General features: G+C 42.3%; 1 protein-coding gene across 1 annotated transcript in view; it reads right to left on the minus strand.

The window, feature by feature from the left end:
* LOC120318770 (transmembrane protein 163-like) overlaps window positions 1–22,881 on the minus strand; it is a 64,095-nt gene extending 41,214 nt beyond the window's left edge. The window contains exon 1 of the mRNA XM_039366824.1: window positions 22,724–22,881. Coding sequence (XP_039222758.1) covers window positions 22,724–22,881 — 158 coding nt within the window. The remainder of the gene's footprint in view (window positions 1–22,723) is intronic.
* Between the last annotated feature and the right edge of the window lie 1,614 nt (window positions 22,882–24,495).

Here is a 24,495-nt window from a genome sequence, read left to right on the forward strand (position 1 = left end):
AAAGAATAGGGAGTCAAGCTATTCTCCAAAGCACCTCAAGGCAGGACAAGAAGCAACGGATGGAAACTAACCAAGGAGAGAAGCAATCTAGAACTAAGGAGAAACTTCCTGACAGTTAGAACAATTAACCAGTGGAACAACCTGCCTCTAGAAATTGTGGGTGCTCCATTACTGAAGAAAAGATTGGAAAATCATTTGTCTGACATGGTATAGGGCAGGGGTAGGCAACCTTGGCTCTTTTATGACTCGTGGACTTCACCACCCAGAATTCCTGAGCCAGCATGGCTCAACTTGGAAACCTCTCCCTTTCCCCTCAGCATGGCTGGCTCAGGAATTCTGGGAGTTGAAGTACACGAGTCATAAAAGAGCCAAGGTTGCCTACCCCTGGTATAGGGTCTCCTGCTTCAGCAGGGGGTTGGGCCAGAAGACCTCCAAAGTCCCACCCAACTCTGTTATTCTGTTAATTCCTTGAAGAGTGCAGAACCATGTTATTGACAGAGACATGGATAAAGCCCATCTATGTGGTCCCTAAGAGTCAACAATAACTTGATGGCATGTAATCAGCGACTCCTGAAAGTTATTCCAATATATGAATATGAGTCAGCCGTGTGTGGCTGCAACCAAAAAAGCTAACGCAACCCTTGGTTGTATAAACAGAAACATAGAATCAAAATCACATAAAGCAGCGGTTCTCAACCTGTGGGTCGCGACCCCATTTGGGGTCAATCGACCATTTCACAGGGGTCGCCAAGCAAGGCTGTCTGCCATTTTTCCCCCGGGTGGGAGGTGGGAGGCCAGCTGGCGCAGGGAGGGTTGCTGGCGCATGTGGGGCCCGGTGGGTGCCTTACCTCCCTTGGGCTGGGCCAGCTGGTGGCCCAGCTGGTGGTCGGCCTGCTCCGTCTCTGCCGCTTGCCTCGGCCGGCGCAGGGGGCGGCACTATGCATGCGCGGTGCTCCCGGGCAGGGGAAGTCCTCGACTTACGACCGGTTGGGTAGTCCTCGACTTATGACCGGTTTAGTTCTCAACTTACGACCGGTTTAGTCCTCGATTTATGACCGGTTGTGGGTCACGGCATTAAAAAGGTTGAGAACCACTGACATAAAGTATTAGTACCGCTTTATAAAGCCTTAGTAAGGTCACACCTGGAATACTGCATCCAGTTTTGGTCACTGCATTACAAACAAGAGGTTGAGACTTTAGAAAAAGTGCAGAGAAGAGCAACTAAGATGATCAAAGGCCTGGAGACTAAAACATATGAGGAACGGCTGCAGGAATTGGGGTATGTCTAGTTTAATGAAGAAAAGGACTAGGGGTGACATGGTAGCAGTCTTCCAATATTTGAGGGGCTGTCACAGAGAGGAGGGGGTCAAACTATTCTCCAAAGAGCCTGAAGGCAAGACAAGAAGCCACAGATGGAAACTGATCAAGGAGAGAAGCAAATATGAGCCAGCCATATGCTGCAGTTGCCAAAAAAGCCAACACAGTGCTAAGCTGAATCGACAAAGGGATAGAATCAAGATCACGGGAAGTGATAATGCCACTTTACAATGTCTTGCTAAGGCCACACTTGGAATCCTGCATCCAGTTTTGGTCACCACGATGTAAAAAAAGATGTTGAGACTCTGGAAAGAGTACAGAGAAGAGCAACAAAGATGATCAGGGGCCTGGAGGCTAAAACGTATCAAGAACAGAAGGCAAGACCATGAAACAGTGGATGGAAATTCATCAAGGAGAGAAGTAACCTGGAATTAAGGAAAAATTTCCTAATAGTGAGAACAATTAACCAGTGGAACAGCCTGCCTCCAGAAGCGGTGAATGCTCCAACACTGGAAGTTTTTAAGGAGAGACTGGACAGGCACTTGTCTGAAATGGTGTAGGCAGGTCTCCTGCTTTAGCAGGGGGTTGGACTAGATGACCTCCAAGGTCCCTTCCAGCTCTATTCCGATTGATTGAATACAAAGCCCTATTCTCTTCCATTCTTGATTTAACTATTTCTAGGTCACAGTCTTTACTTCGTGGTGATTCGCCCCCTTTTGCTGTTTTTCTGGGGCAGCACCAACGCTCCGGCTGATAACTCTTTGCTGAAATAAAAATTTATTTTCTCTATCCAGCTTTGTTCAGCCAGGGCTGCAAAAACCAAAAAAAGGCTTTTGCTCCTGGAGGCGAGTAATCCCTTTATGCAATGTTTTATCATGGATCTCTGCGAGACAACTATTAATCTTAAATCATACTTTTATAAAGTGTTTATTTTCTCTCCCTCATCCTGCCCCCCCCCCTTTTTTCCCCCCAGGCGCTTCAGTGGCTATCAATATCGCGGCTGTCACTCGGAGTTATGAACCGCATCTCAGCATCAGCTCTGAAGCAAAATTGAGAGAGCCACATGGAATCCAAAGAAATCAATCCTATTTTTTTTATATAGAGAGATATAGGCCATCACAGGCAAGGAGCTCTTTCAAACAAGTGTGATTCGGGTCCAGTCACACGCTAGGGAGACTAGGGTTATATAGAGTCAAAGTTCTGGAGGCCAAAACTTCTGATGATCAGAGGCCTGGAGACCAAAACGTATGAAGAACGGCTGCGGGACTTGGGTTTGGCTGGTCTAAAGAAAAGAAGAAATAGGGGAGACATGATAGCGGTGTTCCAGTATTTGAGGGGCTGCCAGAAGGAAGAGGGGGTCAAGGTTGTTCACCAGAGCACCAGAGGGAAGGACGAGAAACAATGGTTGGAAGCTGATCAAAGAGAGAAGCAACCTGGAATGAAGGAGAAAGTTCCTGAGGACAATTAACCAGTGGAACAGCTTGCCACCAGAAATCATGGGTGCTCCATCAGTGGAAGTTTTAAAGAAGAGACTGGACAATCACTTGTCTGAGATGGTATAGGACATCCTGCTTGACCAGGGGGCTGGACTAGAAGACCTCCAAGGTCCCTTCCAGCTCCTATTCTATTCTATTCTATTCTATTCTATTCTATTCTATTCTATTCCATTATTATTCTATTCTGTTCTGTTCTGTTCTCATTTAATGTCTCTTTAACTACCTGATATTTCAAAGAATGCTAACGGTGTTTTTGGAGAATTAACCTGTGTCGGATCCAGCAAGCAAAGATCTAGCTTTCTGGAGAAGGCTCCAATCCTGGGGAAGGTGGAATGAAAGAGAAGAAGAGGACAACAAGAGACAATATGGATGGACTCAGTTACAGTGGTGATGGGTACATTACTGGAAAACTTGAAGGATCTGATTGAAGAAATATCATTCTGGAAGAAGAGCTGTCTGTCTGTCTGTCTGTCTACCTATCTAGATATCTACATATATTTATCTCTCTCTCTCTCTCTCTCTCCATGTCTGTCTGTGTGTCTGTGTGTCTGTCTGTCTGTCTGTCTATCTATCTATCTATCTATCTATCTATCTATCTATCTATCTATCTATCTATCTATCTATCTTTCTATCCCACCCAGAATCACCTTAGGAACAGCATAAATTTTCTTTCTTTCTTTCTTTCTTTCTTTCTTTCTTTCTTTCTTTCTTTCTTTCTTTCTTTCTTTCTTTCTTTCTTTCTTTCTCTTTCTTTCTTTCTTTCTTTCTTTCTTTCTCTCTCTCTCTCTGTCTTTTTTCCTTTCCTTTCCTTTCCTTTCCTTTCCTTTCCTTTCCTTTCCCCTTTCCTTTCCCTTCCCTTCCCTTCCCTTCCCTTCCCTTCCCTTCCCTTCCCTTCTCTTCCCTTCCCTTCCCTTCCCTTCCTTCCCTTCCCTTCCCTTCCCTTCCATCCATCATCTATCATTAAGAGTCAGTACCAGCTCGACGGCACATAATCCATCAATATTCTATGCTTCCATAAAAGCAGATCAGTTGTGCTGGAAGAAATTCAAGAGGAGATTTTAGAATTTCAGACCGTGAGCTATGGAACTGTTCCATGAGAAATTGAAGAAATAACTTAAACGTGGCCTATTTTCTAACACTTAGTTTTGCCTCTTGATCAAGACTTTGGGGATTTTTTTTTTTTTAAAAAAGGTAACAGATTCCACAGATAGAAAAAGTTTAACCACGGTTGATTAAGAGAGCTCATTGTTGGTATAATGTATTCATTACGTGTCCCTGGCCTCGCTAAGTAGATTTGGGAAAATTCTTACCTTAAACCAAGTGTAACTTTTGCCAATAAGTGATACCAATCAATGGTCTAACTGGGTGTAAAAGAAGCTTCTTACACTCCTGGTTTCTGAAAGTTTTAATTTGGTCAAGAACAAACGAAGTTCAAACCAATGCTTCTCCTTTTATTTTTAATTAAAAGGTTTCTAGACAGCCATTTGGTAAGGTGAGATAACTTTGGGCTCAACCTCTGGAATATATTTTCCACATAAACAATTACTGGAAAAAAACATCCAAAGACTTTCAGAATCCGTGGGATGATAGCGCTGGCAGGGACCTTAGACGTCTTCTAGTCCAATCTCCTGCCCAAGACAAGAATCCTTATACTATCTGGGACAAATAATAATAATAATAAAGTTGGAAGGGACCTTGGAAGTCATCTAGTCCAACCCCCTGCTCAGGCAGGAAACTCTAAACCATTTCAGACCAATGGCTGTCCAGTCTCTTCTTAAAAACATCCAGTGTTGGAGCATTCAAAGGCTGGTTTGAACACTGGTTAATTGTTCTCACTGTCAGGAAGTTTCTCCTTAATTCCAGGTTGCTTCTCTCCTTGATTAGTTTCCATCCATTGCTTCTTGTCCTGCTTTCAGGTGCTTTGGAGAATAGCTTGACTCCCTCTTCTTTGGGGCAGCCCCTGAGATACTGGAAGACTGCTCTCATGTCATGAATGCATCTATCACTTCTGTAACTGAGTCACAGAACATAGAATGATAGAGCTAGAAGGGACCTCAAAGGTCTTCTACTCAACCCTCTTCCTACATCCATCCAAGGAGGTCCATCCACCTTAATTTTCCTTTCTTCTTTTTCCTTCTACCTTTCCTAGCATCACAAATGTCTCCAAAGAGTGAAGTCTTTTCATAGCATATCTGAAATAGGATAATTTGAGCTTGGTCACTTGTGTTTTGAGTGAGATCTCTGTGTTGAGTTGTTCAAGGATCTCTTGATTTGCTTTCTTGGATGTCCAATATATTCACAGTTGTCTTCTTCAAACATCAAAGCTCAAAGGAGGTATCCATACTTCCAGATACTGGAAGACTGCTATCATGTCACCCCTCATCCTTCTCTTCATTAAACTAGACATACCCAATTCCTGCAACCTTTTTTTATATGTTTTAGCATCTTTGTTGCTTTTCTCTGTACTCTTTCTAGAGTCTCAACATCTTTTTTACATCATAGTGACTAAAACTGGATGCAGTATTCCAGGTGTGGCCTTACCAAGGCATTGTAAAGTGGTATTAACCCTTCATGTGATCTTGATTCTGTCCCTAATAAATAAATGGTTGTCTTATCATCTCTAACAAGAGCCTAGGTGGCGCAGCAGTTAGGGTGCAGTACTGCAGGCCACTTTAGCTGACTGTGTTCAGCAGGTCAGCAGTTCAAATCTCACCGGCTCAAGGTTGACTCAGCCTTCCATCCTTCCGGGGTAGGTAAAATGAGGACCCAGATTGTTGGGGGCAATGTAAATATATATATGCATTGCTTACTGGTGTACACCGCTTAGAGAGTGCTTGCACTTAAAGCGGTATATAAGTCTCATAAATAAAATAAATAAATAAATAAAATAAATAAAGCCGGAGAATCTATATCATTTCAGACAAGTGACTGTCTAGTCTCTTCTTACTTTGGGATGATATGAAGATTTATGCCTTGGTCATGAGGCTGGATTAGAACTTGTCCTCATTTGCTAGCTGTCAACTTGATGGGCTATAAACACACACTAGCTGACCAGTATTGGTAAGTTTCCTAGTTGGGTAATGTGATGTCTCCAAGAAAACAACCATGGTCAGAGAGCACTAAGGACCTCACAGTCATTCTCCTCCTCCTCCTCCTCCTCCTCCTCCTCCTCCTCCTCCTCCTCCTCCTCCTCCTCCTCCTCCTCCTCCTCCTTTCACAAACCACTCTCTCTTCTAGTACTGATGATGTTCCCTACTTGGGTTTGTTTTTTGCGTGGATGTGTGGTGGTGACACCCTGTGTGGTTTTTGTGAGTGTGGGTCTGGTATCATTTTTTGTGTTAGGGAGTCGTTTGTCAATAAGGGCGGGTTTCCAAATGGCTGGTAGGCGGGAGGTATCACCTTGCTTGTTCATGCTGTGTGGGCGTTTTTCTATCTCGATGGCTTCTCTGATTATTCTGTTATTAAAATGTTCACTTTTGGCAATGGTTCTGGTATTTTTAAAGTCAATTTCATGTCCTGTGGCTTTAAGGTGTTGGACCAGGGAAGAAGTTGGTTCCTCTTTTTTGACTGAGTTCTTATGTTCTTCAATGCGTGCACTTATTCTTCTGTTGGTTTGTCCGATGTATGTGGTGGGACCTCCTGCCTACCAGCCATTTGGAAACCCGCCCTTATTGACAAACGACTCCCTAACACAAAAAATGATACCAGACCCACACTCACAAAAACCACACAGGATGTCACCACCACACATCCACGCAAAAAACAAACCCAAAGCCACACCGATGACGAGGCACGACCACAAACCAGAAGCCAGACCACAGCTGCATCATTAGCCACTTTAAACCCCTCCAATCCATACATGAAGCAAACTGACACCCTCCATGAAGAGGAGACACGACCACGAACGCGAAGCCAGAAAATAGCAAGGCAGCCCAAAATCTTAAACCCCTCTGCAACTCAGACTAACCTGAGCACAACCAAACAGAACACTCCCCCAGCCAATCAGAGCACAGCCAAGCCCCTAACCATTCAGAACACACCTCCACCCAATCAGAACACAGCCAAGCTCCCACCCAATCAGTTCATACCCCCACTGGCAGTTAAAAGGAAGAAACAGCTAAGACCACACATTGCTGCTCAAAGCACGAAGCTGAAAACACCAGCCTGAAGATGACGAATGGGACTTCGTCGAAACGTCGCCAAGACACTTCCAATTTTACGCGGGAGAAAACCCGAACAACCAAAGACCTACATACAAACACCCGCGAAAACCTCAGAAAACATATATATATATATATATACACACACATTGCTTACTGGTGTACACCGCTTAGAGAGTGCTTGCACTTAAAGCGGTATATAAGTCTCATAAATAAATAAATAAAATAAATAAATGGCACACCCAAAACCTACACATCACCATAGAAAAGAATGAAGGCATTTTAAAGAAGGACACATGTAATTATTGTCTATATATTTTGATGAAATGCATCCTTCCAAAAATAAACATTTGTCCATCCAAAGATAATAACATTTGCTCTTTTAAGTATTTGTTTTTCAAATCACATCATTAAAGAACCAATTTGGTCTAATAGTGAAGCACCAGGCTACAAAATGGGAGACTGTGAGTTCTAGTTCCACCTTAACCATTGAAAGTCAGCTGGGTGACTTTGAACCAATCACCAAGAGATGGTGAATACCTAATACTGCCTTAGGTCAGGAAACAGTGAGTTCTAGTCCCACCTTAACCATGAAAGCCAGATGGGTGACTCTGGGCCAATCACCAGGAGACTGTGAGTTCTAGTCCTGTCTTAGACATGAAAGTCAACCAGGGGTACTCTGGGCCAATCACTAGGAGACTGTGAGTTCTAGTCCCACTTTAGCCATGAAAGCCAGCTGGGTGACTTTGGGCCAATCACCAGGAGACTGTGAGTTCTAGTCCCACTTTAGCCATGAAAGCCAGTGGGGTGACTTTGGGCCAATCACCAGGAGATTGTGAATTCTAGTCCCGCCTTAAGCATGAAAGCCAGTTGGGTGACTTTGGGCCAATCACCAGGAGATTGTGAATTCTAGTCCCGCCTTAAGCACGAAAGCCAGTTGGGTGACTTTGGGCCAATCACCAGGAGACTGTGATTTCTAGTCTTGCCTTAGACATGAAAGCTGGCTGGGTGACTTTGGGACAATTGCCAGGAGACTGTGAGTTGTAGTCCTACCTTAGACATGAAAGCCGGCTGGGTGACTCTGGTCCAATCACAAGGAGATGGTGAGTTCTGATCCCGCCATAGACATGAAAGTTAGTTAGTGTTGCATATGCTTGTCACCTTGAGTTATTTGTAAAAATAATTAAGGCGGGACACAAATTAAACAAGATCTGGTGTTCTGCCTATTTGAGGGCACAAAAATGTTGTTGGAATACATTCAGAAAATGAGTTTATTAAAATGGAAACCAGCTGCAGCTAATCCTGGAAAACCGTGGGGACCCGCAAGAGAAACTAGAAACCATTAAACCAGAAGCCCATGTTCTCCAAATGTTTAATGGTCCCCACATCATTCTGCTCAGCTCTTTCACAAATAGTCTTTATTACCTCGGCTTCCATTACAGGGAAATAGCGCCAGAAGAATAAACAAGTGCAAAGAGGCCAAAGAAATCATAGTTTAACGATCAAGGCGTGACAAAACGGAGAGGAATATGATTCAAAATGCCGTCAGGTGCTGTATATATGTACTTTTTTTCCTTTTTCCATTTTAACCCAGGCCCTTTCTGAGTTCTTGATGGATTTGCAATAAAGCGGGACGCCTTAATCAAAAGCAATTCGTAGGTTTTCCGGCACAAATTTTGAAGGGTGTATCACATTTTTTTCCCCTCTGCTCCAGAAATCTTGGTTTGCATCCTTTTTATAGTGCCACTCAAGAAAGAAAGAAAAAAAATATCCTCTCAGGACGCAGGATAAATCATGAAGCCATAAAACGGGCATTGTATTATTGTGACTCTTTGTGAGACAATAGCAAAAGGAAGCCAAAGATAAAAAAAAAAAGACAGGACAGGGCAAGCTACTAGTACATGTTTTCCCAAAAACTGGCTTTTTTATTAATTTTTGTCCCAAAAGAGGCATTAGGGTTTATTATTATTATTTATTATTAGGGAAATACGGTACTAAATGGGTCTGTCTGGCTGACGATCTTAATTGGGGCTTATTTTGGGGGTGGGGCTTATATTACGAGCACCCTGAAAAAAATCATGCTAGGGCTTATTTTCTGATTGGTTCCTATTTTCGGGGAAACACAGTATATAAACAGAAACCAAAACCCACTCCCTACTGGCACTGATGATATTACTGAGTTGGGTCATGAAATGTCTGCAAGAAAACAATAAAGAAGAATATTTATAGCTCGGGGTTAAAACGAAGGATCCCTGGCGCTCTCTGAGCGTGGTTGTTTTCTTGCAGACGTTTCAGGACCCAACTAGGTAACAACATCAGTGCTAGAAGGGGTTGAGGAGGAGGAGGAGGAGGAGGAGGAGGAAGAGGAGGAGGAGGAGGAGGACGACTGTGGGGTCCTTGATTCTCTCTGAGCTTGGTTGTTTTCTTGCAGACGTTTCATGACCCAACTAGGTAGCAACATCAGTGCAGGAAGAAAGTGGGATTTGTTCTCAATTTATAACCTAGTAGCTTGCCCCACCAGTATTGTTGGATGTGGTCTTTGTGGTTCACAATTCACCACGTAAATAAGAGCCAGCTGGGTGCTGCAGTTGCCAAAATGCCAAGGCAGTCCTAGGCTGCATTAAGAGGGATAGCATCAAGATCATGAGAAGGGATCTATAGTACACTACAGTAGTGGCCAAAATTGTGGAAACCTTTTGGGAAAATGGTACAGTAGAAATGCCATCTTTGGTTAAGTTTCCACCCATTTTCCTTCTAATTTCTTTATAACTGTAGCCTTGTTCACTTAATAAATACCATTTTACATCGCTTTCTGGGCGACCAGTCAACTCTTTGCACCATTGCTTTAATTTTATGACGTTTTAGAAGCTTACTCAATGAAAGAACACAAAAAACCCCAACCAACTGGATAGTGATCACACAACACACTGACAAATGTTCTCCACTCAGCTTCAATATGTGAGATCAATAATTGAATCCTACTGTGATCTGATTGGCTCATTGCCAAAACAAGATGACACCCGATTGGCTCTCTAAACACTCACGCTCATTGGCTACAATCAGATGAAGGAAAGCTACCTGAGATCAACCTGAGCAAGTTGTGCTTCCATTTTCTGGTTATTTGGCTATATCTTTCCATAGAATACAGTACAGATAATTGAACAAACTTTGTTGCATTACATTCTTGATTAAATTATCTTTCCATTGATATATAATTTTATGGTACTACTCCAAAAAAAAAAAAGTGGTGTTATTAGCCATCAAGCCTCAAAAAATACACTTTCCCCAAAAGGTTTCCACAATTTTGGCCACTACTGTAGATGGTTATACAGACTTATAGAGGGCAGACTATGAAGAGTGGTTTCTGGGTAGATCTCAGCATTTTCAATGGAGAGTCTGCTTTTTTTTTTTCCTTTTTCATCCATCTTTTGTCCCCACTAGCAACTACACCCCTGTCTTAGCTATTATTCTTAGCCACGCCAGCCTTCAATTTTATTTACAACCTTCCAGCAAACATTTAAATCTGAATAAAAAGAGTATTTACATTTTCAAAGGGGGGGGGGAAATCCACTCATCCCTCAAGCATTTGCCATTCCCAATAGCAAAAAGCTGAGCTTTGTTGTTTTTATTCCTTGACTTTATTTTTTTCTTCAACGGTCTTTTTATGAAATGGAGAAAAAAGGTTTCCCTGACTCCATTAAGTGCTGTCTGGACATGCTCGCTTTGATCCACACGTATCAAGAGCTTCCAAAAATATCTGAGAGACGAACATCTAAAAACAAAGATCAATTCTCCAACCCTTCTTCCCGTGTCTGTTTCTCGTGACGGACTGTGTCATTATTGAACAACGAAAGCAACAACAGTTGGCTTGACTTTAAAAAATAAATAAATAAGGCAACTCATTCCCCCCCCCCCTTGTGATTTGAATGTCTTTTGAAACTTTATTTTTTGTCCAGCTTTCTCTTCTGCGTGAAAGGGTTGTTTTTGTGTTGTTGTTTTTTGAAAGAATAACAGAGCTGAGAAAATCTTCTCCTTTGTTTTTATCTCCTTGGAATGAATTCTGGCACCTAGTGATTATTGGAACGAGGTCCTGTAATTGTCTTGGCAACATTCTTAAGAGATGGCTTGACAGCACCCTCTTCCAAGGGCTGGGAAAGAATGATTGGTCCAAGGTCACTTGAATAGAATAGAATAGAATAGAATAGAATAGAATAGAATAGAATAGAATAGAATAGAATAGAATAGAATAGAATAGAATAGAATAATAAGAATGGAATAGAATAGAATAGAATAATAAGAATGGCATAGACTAATAAGAATAGAATAGAATAAGGAATGGAATAAGGAATGGAATGGAATAGAATAGAATAGAATAGAATAGAATAGAATAGAATAGAATAGAATAGAATAATAAGAATGGCATAGACTAATAAGAATAGAATAGAATAAGGAATGGAATAGAATAGAATAGAATAGAATAGAATAGAATAGAATAGAATAGAATAGAATAGAATAGACTAATAAGAATGGAATAGAATAAGGAATGGAATAGAATAGAATAGAATAGAATAATAAGAATAGAATAGAATAGAATAATAAGAATGGCATAGACTAATAAGAATAGAATAGAATAAGGAATGGAATAGAATAGAATAGAATAGAATAGAATAGAATAGAATAGAATAGAATAGAATAATAAGAATGGCATAGACTAATAAGAATAGAATAGAATAAGGAATGGAATAGAATAGAATAGAATAGAATAGAATAGAATAGAATAGAATAGAATAGAATAGAATAGAATAATAAGAATGGCATAGACTAATAAGAATAGAATAGAATAAGGAATGGAATAAGGAATAGAATAGAAAAGAATAGAATAGAATAGAATAGAATAGAATAGAATAGAATAGAATAGAATAGAATAGAATAGAATAGAATAGAATAGAATAGAATAGAATATGAAGTAGCCAACTACTGGTAGGTTTGAACCATCATGAGCACATTATATCAATGGTTCATATCTTGCCTTGACTTCCTTTGGCTTCTAGATTTGGATGTACCTTGCTCAATAGTAGCAACTGTGAGAGTGATCTTGGAGTCCTAGTGGACAATCACTTAAATAGGCGCCAGCCGTGTGCTGCAGCTGCCAAAAAAGCCAACACAGTGCTAGGCTGCATCCACAGAAGGAAAGAATCAAGACTATCTAAAGTGTTAAAATCATTTTATAATGCCTTGGTAAGACCACAGTTAGGATATTGTATCCAGTTTTGGTTGCCGCAATATAAAAAAAAGATGTCAAGGCTTTGGAAAGAGTACAGATAAGAGCAACAAAGATGATCTGGGGACTGGAGGCTAAAGCATATAAGGAACTCTTGATGGAACTGGGAATGTCTAGTTTAATGAAGAGGACGAGGGTTGACATGTTAGCAGTGTTCCAATGTCTCAGGGGCTGCCCCAAAGAAGAGGGAGTCAAGCTATTCTCCAAAGCACCTGAAGGCAGGACAAGAAGCGATGGGTGGAAACTGATCAAGAAGAGAACCAACTTAGAACTAAGAAGAAATTTCCTGACAGTAGGAACAATGGTTCAGTGGAACGACTTGCTTTCAGATCTTGTGGGTGCTCCATCACTGAGGTTTTTAAGAAAAAAAAAATTGGACAATCCTTTGTCTGAAATGGTATAAGGTTTCCTGCTTGAGCGGGGGGGGGGTCAGACTAGAAGCCCTCCAAGACCCCTTCTAAGTCTGTTATTCTGGGTGCGATCCAAAGTACTTTCAATCTATAAAGTCCTGTATGCCTTGATCATGAGAGTCTTCTGGACCACTTTCTCAAATCAGAATTGACCCATTCAATCCACGAAACCTCTTGTAGTTCCTTATTATTGTGAAAAGCTGAAATTCCTGGAATAGCTTCTCCAGGGGTGTCCAAGGCACAGGTATTCTGTATACTGAGAGAAAAGTTGGTGGCAAAGAGAGAAAAGTACAAGGCAGAAAGGAACGATGAAGATTAATAATGCAGAGGGATGCGCAGCTCGGGATGGCTTATCAAATATTATAAAAGTGGTATACGGTGAAAGTGAAACATCCACGAAATAAATGGGATGCTTAGCAAAATGGTGTGTGACCTTCTCCAAGGAGAGAGAGAGAAAAAGGGTGAGTGGTTATCTCTTGATTGTTTAATGTATTTATAGATAAATATATATGGAATGCTTACGGTGACATTAAAAAATGTGCTGGTTTGGAAAGCAAAAGCTTTTGTGATTTGGTATGCCGAAGACGCAATGTGGTCGGCTAAGAAACAGAATAATTTGCAAGGAAGGCAAAATAGAATGTATGATGCAACGAGGCGAAAGGACCTTAAAATAAATATATGCGACCAAGGTGGTTGCATTTAACCGGGAACATAAAAATGGATTGAGCAATTTTAAGTTATACATAAATTGCAAGGGCGGAAAAAAAACAGCACATAAATGCATTTGTGTGCTGCAGTAGAGTGTTTAGTAAAGCTGGGGAGAATGGATGGAGGTACATTAAGATCTGCTATGGGAAGTGGTGGGATTCAGCTGGTTCTCACCACTTTGACAGAACTGGTAGCTAATTTTTTGTTGTCCAGGCCCAGAACGGACTTCCGGAACTGGCATCCACACAGAGAACCAGTTGTTGACATATTTGAATCCCATCACTCTTCCCTTCCTTCCTTCCTTCCTTCCTTCCTTCCTTCCTTCCTTCCTTCCTTCCTTCCTTCCTTCCTTCCTTCCTTCCTTCCTTCCTTCCTTCTTCCCTTCCTTCCTTCCTTCCTTCCTTCCTTCCTTCCTTCCTTCCTTCCTTCCTCCCTCCCTCCCTCCCTCCCTTCCTGTGGTGGGATTCAGCCGGTTCACACCACTTTGGTTGCCCAGGCCCATAATGGACTTCCGGAAGCAGTATCCACACTTCGGTTGCCCAGGCCCATAATGGACTTCTGAAAGCAGTATCCACACAGAGAACCAGTTGTTGACATATTTGAATCCCACCACTCCTTCCTTCCTTCCTTCCTTCCTTCCTTCCTTCCTTCCTTCCTTCCTTCCTTCCTTCCTTCCTTCCTTCCTCATTCCCATTTCCTTCCTCCCTCCCTCCCTCCCTCCGTCCCTCCCTCCCTCCTCCCTTCCTGTGGTGGGATTCAGCCGATTCACACCACTTCGGCAGAACGGTAGCTAATTTTTTTGCCCAGGCCCAGAATGGACTTCCAGAAGTGGCATCCATACAGAGAACCGGTTGTTGACATATTTGAATCCCATCACTCTTCCCTTCTTCCTTCCTTCTTCCTTCCTTCCTCCTTCCTTCCTTCCTTCCTTCCTTCCTTCCTTCCCTCCCTCCCCTCCCTCCCTCCCTCCCTCCTCATTTCCCTCCCTCCCTCCCTCCCTTCCTTCCTGTGGTGGGATTCAGCCGATTCACACCACTTCGGCAGAACCGGTAGCTAATTTTTGTTGCCCAGGCCCAGAATGGACTTCCAGAAGTGGCATCCATACAGAGAACCGTTTTGGACATATTTGAATCCCATCACTTCCCTCCTTTTCTTCCTTCCTTCTTCCTTCCTTCCTTCCTTCTTCCTTCCTTCCTTCCTTCCTTCCTTCTCTCTCCCTCCCTCCCTCCCTCCCTCCCTCCCTTCCTGTGGTGGGATTCAGCTGTTCGCACCACTTCGGTTGCCCAGGCCCATAATGGCTTGGAAGCAGTATCCACATTCAGTTGCCCAGGCCTAATAGACTTCCAGAAGCAGTATCCACACAGAGAGCCAGTTGTTCACATATTTGAATTCCACCACTCCTTCCACCTTCCTTCCTCCTTCCTTCCTTCCTTCCTTCCTTCCTTCCTTCCTTCCTCCCTCCCTCCCTCCCTCCCTCCCTCCCTCCCTCCCTCATTCCCTCCCTCCCTCCCTTCCTTCCTTCCTGTGGTGGGATTCAGCCAATTCACACCACTTCGGCAGAACCGGTAGCTAATTTTTTGTTGCCCAGGCCCAGAATGGACTTCCAGAAGCGGCATCCACCACAGGGAACCGGTTGTTCACATATTTAAATCCCACCACTGGCTACGGGTAATAAAAAGGTAGTAGGTAGAATTCAGTCAGACGTAAGAAACTGATGCCTCTGAAAGAAATGGTGGTGTATGGAGATTGCTGCATCCTGCAGCCAAGAAGGCTCCATACGCATTTACACCACTCAGGTGACCCTGAGGACACAGATAAACCTCCAGGTGGCCCCAACGACTCTCTAAAACAGACATGTCAAACACAAGGCCCGGGGACCGGATGTGGCCCACGAAGTGGTTTCATGTGGCCCGTGAAACCATCTTGGAAACAGTGAGGGAACGGCCCCCTCTGCCTTGGCCCTGGCCCAGGCCAGCCAGGAGCCAATGTACAATTTTGTGGTGGCCATCTATGCTGAAACACATTAAGTCTTAGCTCCACAAGGCCGTCTGGAAACAGCGAGGAACCAGCCCCTGCCGTGTCGGCCCCGTCCCCTGGGTGCATGCTGGGGAGGTGTCACCCTTTGTGAGGAATGAAGAAAGGGACCATGCCTTGGCGCTTGCCCTGGTCCCACCCCCTTCCGCCAGAGACCCTCAGATCTGTCCCACTCCTGCCCAGGCCCCCACAGGCCCCTTTGGCGCAAACGATGTAGAGCTGGCCATGCCCACCCAATAGGCCACACCCACTCCATCCACACCCACCCAGTAGGCCACACCCCCCCGAGGGCAGTCACAATGCTGATGCGGCCCTCAATGAAATTGACTTTGACACTCCTGCTCTAAAAGAATAACATTAAATCTCAGCTTTTTTCCTTGTCCATAATAGTATAAACTAGCCATTTCTATAACAACAGATCTATCTAATCAGTAAGACCTAAAATCAAAGTTTCTTTTTTTCTTTTTAAACGTTTTATTGATTTTCTAATTTTACATTTAAGTATTTAAAAAGCAACGTGGCGGCTGAGTTAATCCAAAATCCAATGACATACAAACAAACCAAACACATTAAATATCTCCTCTCTTTTTCCCTTTGTATTTACTGTCTCGTGTTTACACTAATACAATTCTTATTGTATCAATTCAATACAAATAACATTCTTACATTTATCAATGCTATTTAGCTTATACATATCCGGGTTACTTTAACATTCAGTCTTTATAGACAATCAATGTCCTAATTAGTTTTTTCCCCAATTTTTAGTTTCCCGTTAATATTTAAATGTAACATTGAATATTTATCATTTCCAAGTTTTAAGTGACCAAAGTTCCTTTTATCACAATTCACCACAGAGTCTAATATTCAGGATACACATCTTATCTATTTGAATATATTCTATTTCTCACCATCTTACATCATCTAATTAATAATACAGTGTAACATTCTTATTTTCTATTAATTTCCAAATGTCTTAAATTTAGTAACCAACATTTCTCTTGTTTCAACATCAAATACTTCCTCTCTTTTTTTCTTAATGTCTACTATCTCATATTTAAGCTAGTACAGTTCTCATTATATCAGCTAAGTAAAAACATGTTTATTACATTCATCAGTAGATTTTTAGCTTATATATATCTTATTTGCTTTTACATTCAAAGTTTCATTTTTTTCCCCACCTCAAGCACAAAGTCCAGAAGCGGTTTCCAATTTTTTTTTTCTTTTTATCAAAGGAGTCAATTTAGCCATCTTTGCTAACTCCATCAGCTTTTGCAACCCATTCATCCATTGTGGGGATTAAAGCGTCCTTTCATTTTTTTATTATTATTTTTTTGTACATAAAATAATCTTGCTGCTGTCAACATCTATAACATCAAAGTTCTATTTTTCCCCCAAGTCATTTTTCCATTAAACCCACTATCCTTTTGGTCTTCTGGTCTTATTTCTGCTGATTGACCTGGAGATGTTTAATGGGGTAAGAAGACCTCATCCCTATACCATCCATCTCCTTGATTCTAATTTTTACGTAGCTTTTAAAATTTGAATTATTTTTTATATTTATCCTTTTTGTTGGAGGCACGATGGTTCAGCAGTTAAGGATGCTCACCTTGTCAGCTGGAAAGCTGATAGTCCAGGTGTGAGATCTGAGCACCACATGACAGAGTGAGCTCCCATTCCTTGCCTTGGCTAGCAGTTCAACCTAGCTGTTATGGTTCCGACAGATGAAACTCTTCAAAGAATTTGAGGCATTGTTTACCTTAAAGAATCTTTATTCGAGTAGCATGGCATCGGCACATACATAGTCAAAGCCAAAATCTGACTTCCCCTCCCCTGAGCACATAGTATCAAAGCACAATTCCCCCCTCTAACTAACAGTCACAAATCACATTCTCCAATTAGTTTGAAATGCTGGCTTTCCCACCAGTTCTTCATCCCGCCATGTCTTATCATCTCTTATTACAAACAGCCTTGGTTCTCACCCTCCTACAGTATTGTTTTGTCTAACTAATCTCCCATGCACATTCCTCCTCCCCCCCCCAGTATCATCTAATTCTAACTTTAAGAGTAAAACATAAAGTAAAGGAAAATGGTGGCATCTGCATATTGTTGTCAAAGCAAGAACATCCGATGTTAGCAGCGTTGACACTAGCAGTTCAAAAGCATGCAAATGCGAGTAGATAAATAGATACCACTGCGGTGGGAAGTTGACAACATTCTGTGTGCCTCGGTGTATCATCATATTGGTCACATGGCCATGGAAGTGTCATAGGACACTGCTGGCTCCCTCGGCTAAGAAACAGAGATGGACACTACTCCTTAGAGTCAGACATGACTGGACAGAGGAAACCTTTATCTTTATCTTTTAACCAGGGCTTCTTTTGTCATGGAACACTCAGAACAGAGTTCCGGCTCCTTTTTTTGATGGAATCTTGTAGGGTAGGCAAGGCGGGTTGTATGACGTGTGTGAGCAATGGATGGAAACTAACCCAGGAGAGAAGCAACCTAGAACTAAGGAGAAACTTCCTGACAATGAGAACAATTAACCAGTGGAACAACCTGCCTCCAGAAGCGGTGAATGCTCCAACACTGGAAGTTTTCAAGAAGAGACTGACAGCTATTTGTCTGAAATGGTATAGGGTTTCCTGCCTGAGCAGGGGGTTGGACTAAATGACCTCCAAGATCCCTTCCAACTTTATTATTATTATTATTAAGCCCATCGCTGGAGGATGTCAAGGAGAGACTGGACAGCCATTTGTCTGAAATGTTATAGGGTCTCCTGCTTGAACAGCGGGTGAGCTAGAAGACCTCCAAGGTCCCTTCCAGCTCTATTTTGATTGATTGATTGATTGATTGATTGATTGATTATATCACTCTGTAAGATGCCAAGAGTTGCCTTACCAGGCATGGTGGGCAGCCTATAAATTTAATAAATAGATAAATGACTCCTCACTATTTCCGAAAGAGTTAATAACACAAATCTTTGTTAGGTGGGGATGACAATTAAACCGGTTGCTCAAAACTAAGAGGACCTGCTGAAACAACTGCCAGTGGAGTCATTATAAACGATGCACATCTTCCTTTTTTGCCAAATGGCTGCTTTTACGACCGCCGAGGGACGGATTTCACCATCCAGCTGAGGACTTACTCCAACCCGAATAGGTCCACTGAGCAAATAGCAGAAGCCTCATCAAGCATTTCTAATTTCTAATGGAGTTGAGTTTTTTTTCTAATTTGATGGAGGCATGATGGATTGGTTTCGGGGGCAAAGCAAGAAGAATTTGAACGGGGGGGGGGTCTGTGTAGGAAGGAGGAGGAAACAGGCTGAAGTTCTCATGAAAACCAGACTAGTGGCTCCAACGGGTTCTAGAGGAATAACCTTGAAACGGAAAGAAACTCTCTTTTTTTTATATGTGCAAGGCATGTAGGCTCAATAGATATGTGATTCAAGGAGGAACTAAGAACCAAGAATTAAAGAAAAAAAAAATCCTGACAGTGGAAACAATAAACCAGTGGAACGACTTGCCTCCAGAAGTTGTCGGTGCTCCATCACTGGAGGTTTTTAAGAAGAGACTGGACAGCTTTTTAGGATCCAGATGCCATCTATAAAACATTTTTTTTTATTAAAAAGTTTTTATTTTCCATTTATTCATACAAAATACAATTCAATTCCTAACCATTGGTACCGCCTGCCCATTCCCCCCAGGCTGCGTCCACCCACTCTAATCCTTCCCCACTTCCCTCCTGTTTCTCTCCTCCCCTCCTACTCTCTTCCCCTCCCCTTCTCCTCTTACCATCCTACTTCCACCCTGCACCTTCCTCCTCTCTCATCCCTCTCACACACACGAACGCAGCATAGGGGAAATGCCCAAGTATTTACCATGTCTATATTATTCTTACCCACCCACCCACTCACCCACCCACCCTCAACCCTCCCCCCCCCCGCTTCCCAGAGCAGAATACAAGGTTATTATTAAGAAAGTTAACAATAATAAAAAAAAGAAAAGAAGAAGGAAAAAAAGAAAAAAAGAGAAGAAAAAACATCATACTTAACCTTTAACTCCCCTTAAATTAAGTCATATAAACAAATCTCTACAACACTTACTATAAATTTTACTCATAAAATAAATGAAACTTTATAGTCCCATATTTTTTCTGAATATAATCTGTCCATCTTCTCCATACAATAATATATCTTTCTTGTGTATGATCCTTCAAATAAGCAGAAATTTTTGCCATTTCTGCAAAGTTAGAAACTTTAAATATCCATTCTTCTAAAGTAGGCAACGAGTCCTTCTTCCAATACGAGCCTACTAATAACCTTGCTGCAGTTAATAAATTCAACATTAAAGTAGTTTCTTTGTCATTTAAATCCACACAGATACCCAATAAGAATAATTGAGGGGTGAACTTTATCTTCCTTTTAAAATTTTATAAAAAAATTCCCTCAGATTTTGAGCCTGCATAAATTTAACATTTCTAATCCAAATTAACTCCCATGAATCCAATAAAATAAAAAGTTGTCTTGTATGTACCTGAACCTGCAACCTAAATGTTGGAGATGTGGTAGCCTTGATGCAACTTATTTTTATGTTTGGTGGACCTGTAAAAATATTAAAGCCTTTTGGATTATGATTTGGTGGAACATTCAAAAGGTTTTTAAAAGGAAGATTAAGTTTACTCCCCAATTATTTCTTTTGGGTATTTTTGTGGATTTTGATGCTAAAGAAACTATTTTAATGTAGAATTTAATAACAGCAGCAAGATTATTGGTGGGTCAATATTGGAAGAAAGAATCTCTGCCTTCTTTAGAAGAATGGGTATTTAAGGTTTCTAATTTAGCAGAAATGGCTAAAATTTCTGCTTATTTAAAGGATCATTCACAAGAGAGATATGTTATTGTAGAGAGAAGATGGATAGAATATGTTCAGAAGAAATATGGAACTACAAAGTTTCCTTTATTTTATGAGTAATGGATTTGTTTATAAAATTAGGATGTTAAAGTTTGAAGAGAGTTAAGGGTTAGTATGATTTTGGTTATTGTATAATTAGTAAACTTAAGTAGATTATGTTTAATATGTTTGTATAACCCTGTACTTGGCTCTGGGAAGTCGGTATAGGGCAATGATGGCGAACGTTTTAGAGACCGAGTGCCCAAAATCCGCCCCCGCACCCCCTGCAGGGCCACTCACCACCTCCATGGCCTGCCGCAGATCGCCCAGGTGCCGCAGTAGCGCCATGGCGGCCATGCCTTTTGCCTGCACCCCGCAGCATCATCTGCATGCGATGGGGCGGGAGGGCGGAGTCTTGTCCCCGCTGCCCGGCTGCTATGTCCTTGGCTGTGCTGCGACACGTGGCCCGCACTTGGGGGTGACTCTCCTTGGGGGGGGGCTGCTGGAGAGGAGGGGGCCATGGGGGGAGGCGACGGCGTGCATGCCCATAGAAAGAGATCTGAGTGCTGCTTCTGGCACATGTGCCATAGGTTCACCACCACTGGTACAAGGTCTCCTGCTAGAGCAGGGGTTGGACTAGAAGACCTCCAAGGTCCCTTCAATTCTCTATTCTGATTGATTGATTGATTGAACTAATCAAGGAGAGAAGCAACCTGGAATTAAGGAGAAACTTCCTGACAGTGAGAACAATTAACCAGTGAATGACTTGCCTCCAGAAGTTGTGACTGCTCCATCACTGGATGTTTTTAAGAAGAGATTGGACAACAATTTGTCTGGAATGGTATAGGGTGATGTGCTGGAGTAGTGGGTTGGACTAGAAGACCTCCAAGTTCCCTTCCAACTCTCTTGTTCTATAGTCTGTCAAAAGGGGGCTAAAGAGGAAAAGAACGTTGTGAGGGTGGAGATTCGTTCACCAAAGCTTGTGGGTAAGTTTCTGAACATTTTGTTACCAAGTTAGGTAACATCTTCAGCAGAGTTTAGGACAGGAGTAGGCAACCTTGGCTCTTTTATGACTCGTGGACTTCAACTCCCAGAATTCCTGAGCCACATGCCTCTCCCTTTCCCCTCAGTGTGGCCTGCTCAGGAATTCTGGGAGTTGAAGTCCACGAGTCATAAAAGAGCCAAGGTTGCCTATCCCTGTCCTAAGTCCTCCTGTTCTAAGCAGTGAGCCTCCGAGACCAGGGGTAGGCAACCTTGGCTCTTTTATGACTCGTGGACTTCAACTCCCAGAATTCTGAGCCAGCATGGCTCAGCTTGGAAACCTCTCCCTTTCCCCTCAGCATGGCTGGCTCAGGAATTCTGGGAGTTGAAGTCCACCAGTCATAAAAGAGCCAAGGTTGCCTACCCCTGGTTTAGGGGTCAGTGTCCTTCTGCTTATAAGGGCTTCAGGTGAGGGTGTGTCAAGTGAAGGTCTGGTGGTAGGTCAGGTGTGAGTCATCAGTGAGTCTTATGTTGCGATGGGGAGGTTACATCAGGTGAGGGTTATTGGGAGGTGAACTGTTGGGGGGGCTTGTGCAGGATGGTTAAAGGTTGGTGCTGTCTCTAGTTGGCTGTGCTGTTGATTTGGATTCTGAGGGGTTCATATATCATTGACCTACAAGCAGCCTACGAAGCCCTTAAAATCCAAATCCACCACACAACCAACCAGAGATGGCACTGACCCTCAACTATCCCACACAAGCCCCTCCCCTCTCACCAGCAGTTCACCTCCCAGTGACCCTGACAAGATCAAAGCAAAGGTCTACCTATTGAAACTTTATGGAGGCTGAACCCAGAAAGAAACCAGATGTCGATGCTGATAACATCGGATGTTCTTGCTTTGACAACATATGAAGATGCAGCCTTTTTCTTTCTTGTGCTTTACTCTTAGAATTAGATGTTGCTCGGGGAGGAGGAGGAGGAATGTGATTGGAGTTAGTTAGACATAACAATATTGAACTCGTGTGTGAATTCTGAGCTTGAAATAAAGATGATAAGAAATGGCGGGTTGGAGAACTGGAGGGAGAGCCTGCATTTCAAACTAATTGGAGAATGTGATTTATGACAGTTAATTAGAGGAGGGAATTGTGTTTGACACTGTGTGCTCAGGGGAGGGGAATCCAGATTTTGGCTTCTCTTATGTGCGTGCTGATGCTATGCTGTTCAAATAAAGATTCTTTAAGGTAAACAATGCCTCAAAGTTCTTTGAAGAGTTTCATCTGTTGGAACCATGACACCAAACTGTAACACTCCGCTCAAGAATCCAAATAAAACTCCAGATTAATTCTGTTTCTGAAAATCTTAAAGTTTATTGAATACACTGCATGGTTATGCCGAAGCAAAAACTAACTCTGAGGTTCCCACACCAGTTCATAGACTTAAATAATACTTTTCCAGGCCAAATCCCCAACGTCTTACGTAATCCATATCAACGTCTACTTTGTTATGGGAACCATCTGCTTCAAATCCACACCTGGTCTGGTGTCCTTGACGAGACTTCAGGCTCCCACAGTCTGCAGCTGAATTGAAGAAGCTTGGTTTCTCCATCTACCCAATTGGATGTAACACCTCCCTCCACTTTATCTAAAGGTGAGGTGAAATGCAGAGGCACACAGCTGCCAAAGTTTCATACTTGACACAAACTGGGTGTGTGTCATAGGCTTGGTAGTCCTCTGAATCAAAATCATGACACCTGGGAGACATTACCTGGTGCTGTACAGAAAAGAGAGAAGGTAACAGGAAGATCTCCGAGCAATACCCTGTGTAGTTCATTACAATTCTCCTAGCACAGATGGAGAAACCTAAGGTCAAGTTCTCTTCTGATTGACAGTCTAGCTGCCTTCCCCTTGGCGATTTAGAGTCAAAGCCAACACTTTGAATTAGGACTACAAATGTACTAGACGTCCATGAAGTTCTTTAAGAGCAAAGATCTCATCAGCTCGTTCCTACACACTCAACCAACTCAAGTAGAGTGATCAAAGGTTGAGAGAGTCAGAGAGCCATTGTGGGCCTCCTGACTTTTTAGTTGGCTGCAGAAAATAGCTTGGGTGATGTGTTGATGGACACTTGGAGGTGACCGCTTCTCTCCCCCTGACTGAGATTTCTGAGATAGGACAGCTCCACCTTTTAACACCTCGTATTATTGAGTCCAACTGTGACTCAATAATAAGCTTAGTGAGACACTGCCACCTAATTCCATTTCTTTTCATCCAGAACGTGACCAGGATGTTAAAATCTGGGCTCAGAAGATCAAACTCTTCACAGTTGACCACTCTAAAATGAAGACGATGTGGAGGCTGAACTCTTAATAGATTTTTTTTGTGTGTGTGCTCAGTGCATGGAAGGGAAGAAGAGAATTAAAATAGTGGAAGAAAGAAAGGGAAAGACTTGGAATTAATTTGGGGAGGCACCTGAATGATCGGGATGAGATTTAGTTTTCTCTGCTGGATGCAGGGATTCCATCAGAAAGGTCACCTTCTGTCTGGAGGCTGCTTGCAGCACCATAAGGAAGAGAGAGATTGTCGTGAGCAACATCAGACTGTGCCCTTGTCATTCATACTGGTAGCTGAGCTGCCGTATTGTATAATTTATATTTCAGTTAAAGCAACGAGTGATAATCATCTGCTCACTCAAGCAAGGTTTAAATCAGTCTTGTTAGCTCCCTGATTTTGAGATTGGTTTCTTAAGGTCAGGCTCCATCCTGTAGAGAAAGCAGAATGGAAGAGAATAGATCTGGAAGGGACCTTGGAGGTCTTCTACTCCAGCCCCCTGCTCAACCATTTCAGACAAGTCAGAGCTGAAGGAGCGTCTCGGAGGAGAAGCGAAAGGTCTTCAAAGAAAAACCAGAAAGTCCAGTTACCTCCTGAAAAAAAAAAACACCTTTAGGTTCCCATCACAATGTAGAAATGAGAATAGCTTGAATTGCCACAACAATGCTGGGACGTGGGAATGGGCAGAGAAGGGCAGTTCAGCACCGTTTCACCACCTGTCCCAACCTGTCACTTAAACTAGCTTTTGTGTTTTCTTGTTTGCTTTGCCTGAATGATCAGGCCAGTTCTTGTCCTCTTTTTTTTTTTTTTCCTAAAAAAATTTTTATTTTCAATTTTACAATACATAACATTCTTAAAAATACTTCAGATAAAAAATGAAACAAATTGATAC

This window comes from Crotalus tigris, unplaced genomic scaffold (genome assembly GCF_016545835.1).
Source record: "Crotalus tigris isolate CLP2741 ecotype Arizona unplaced genomic scaffold, ASM1654583v1 scf7180000020405.187410, whole genome shotgun sequence".
NCBI classification, from domain to species: Eukaryota; Metazoa; Chordata; class Lepidosauria; order Squamata; family Viperidae; genus Crotalus; species Crotalus tigris.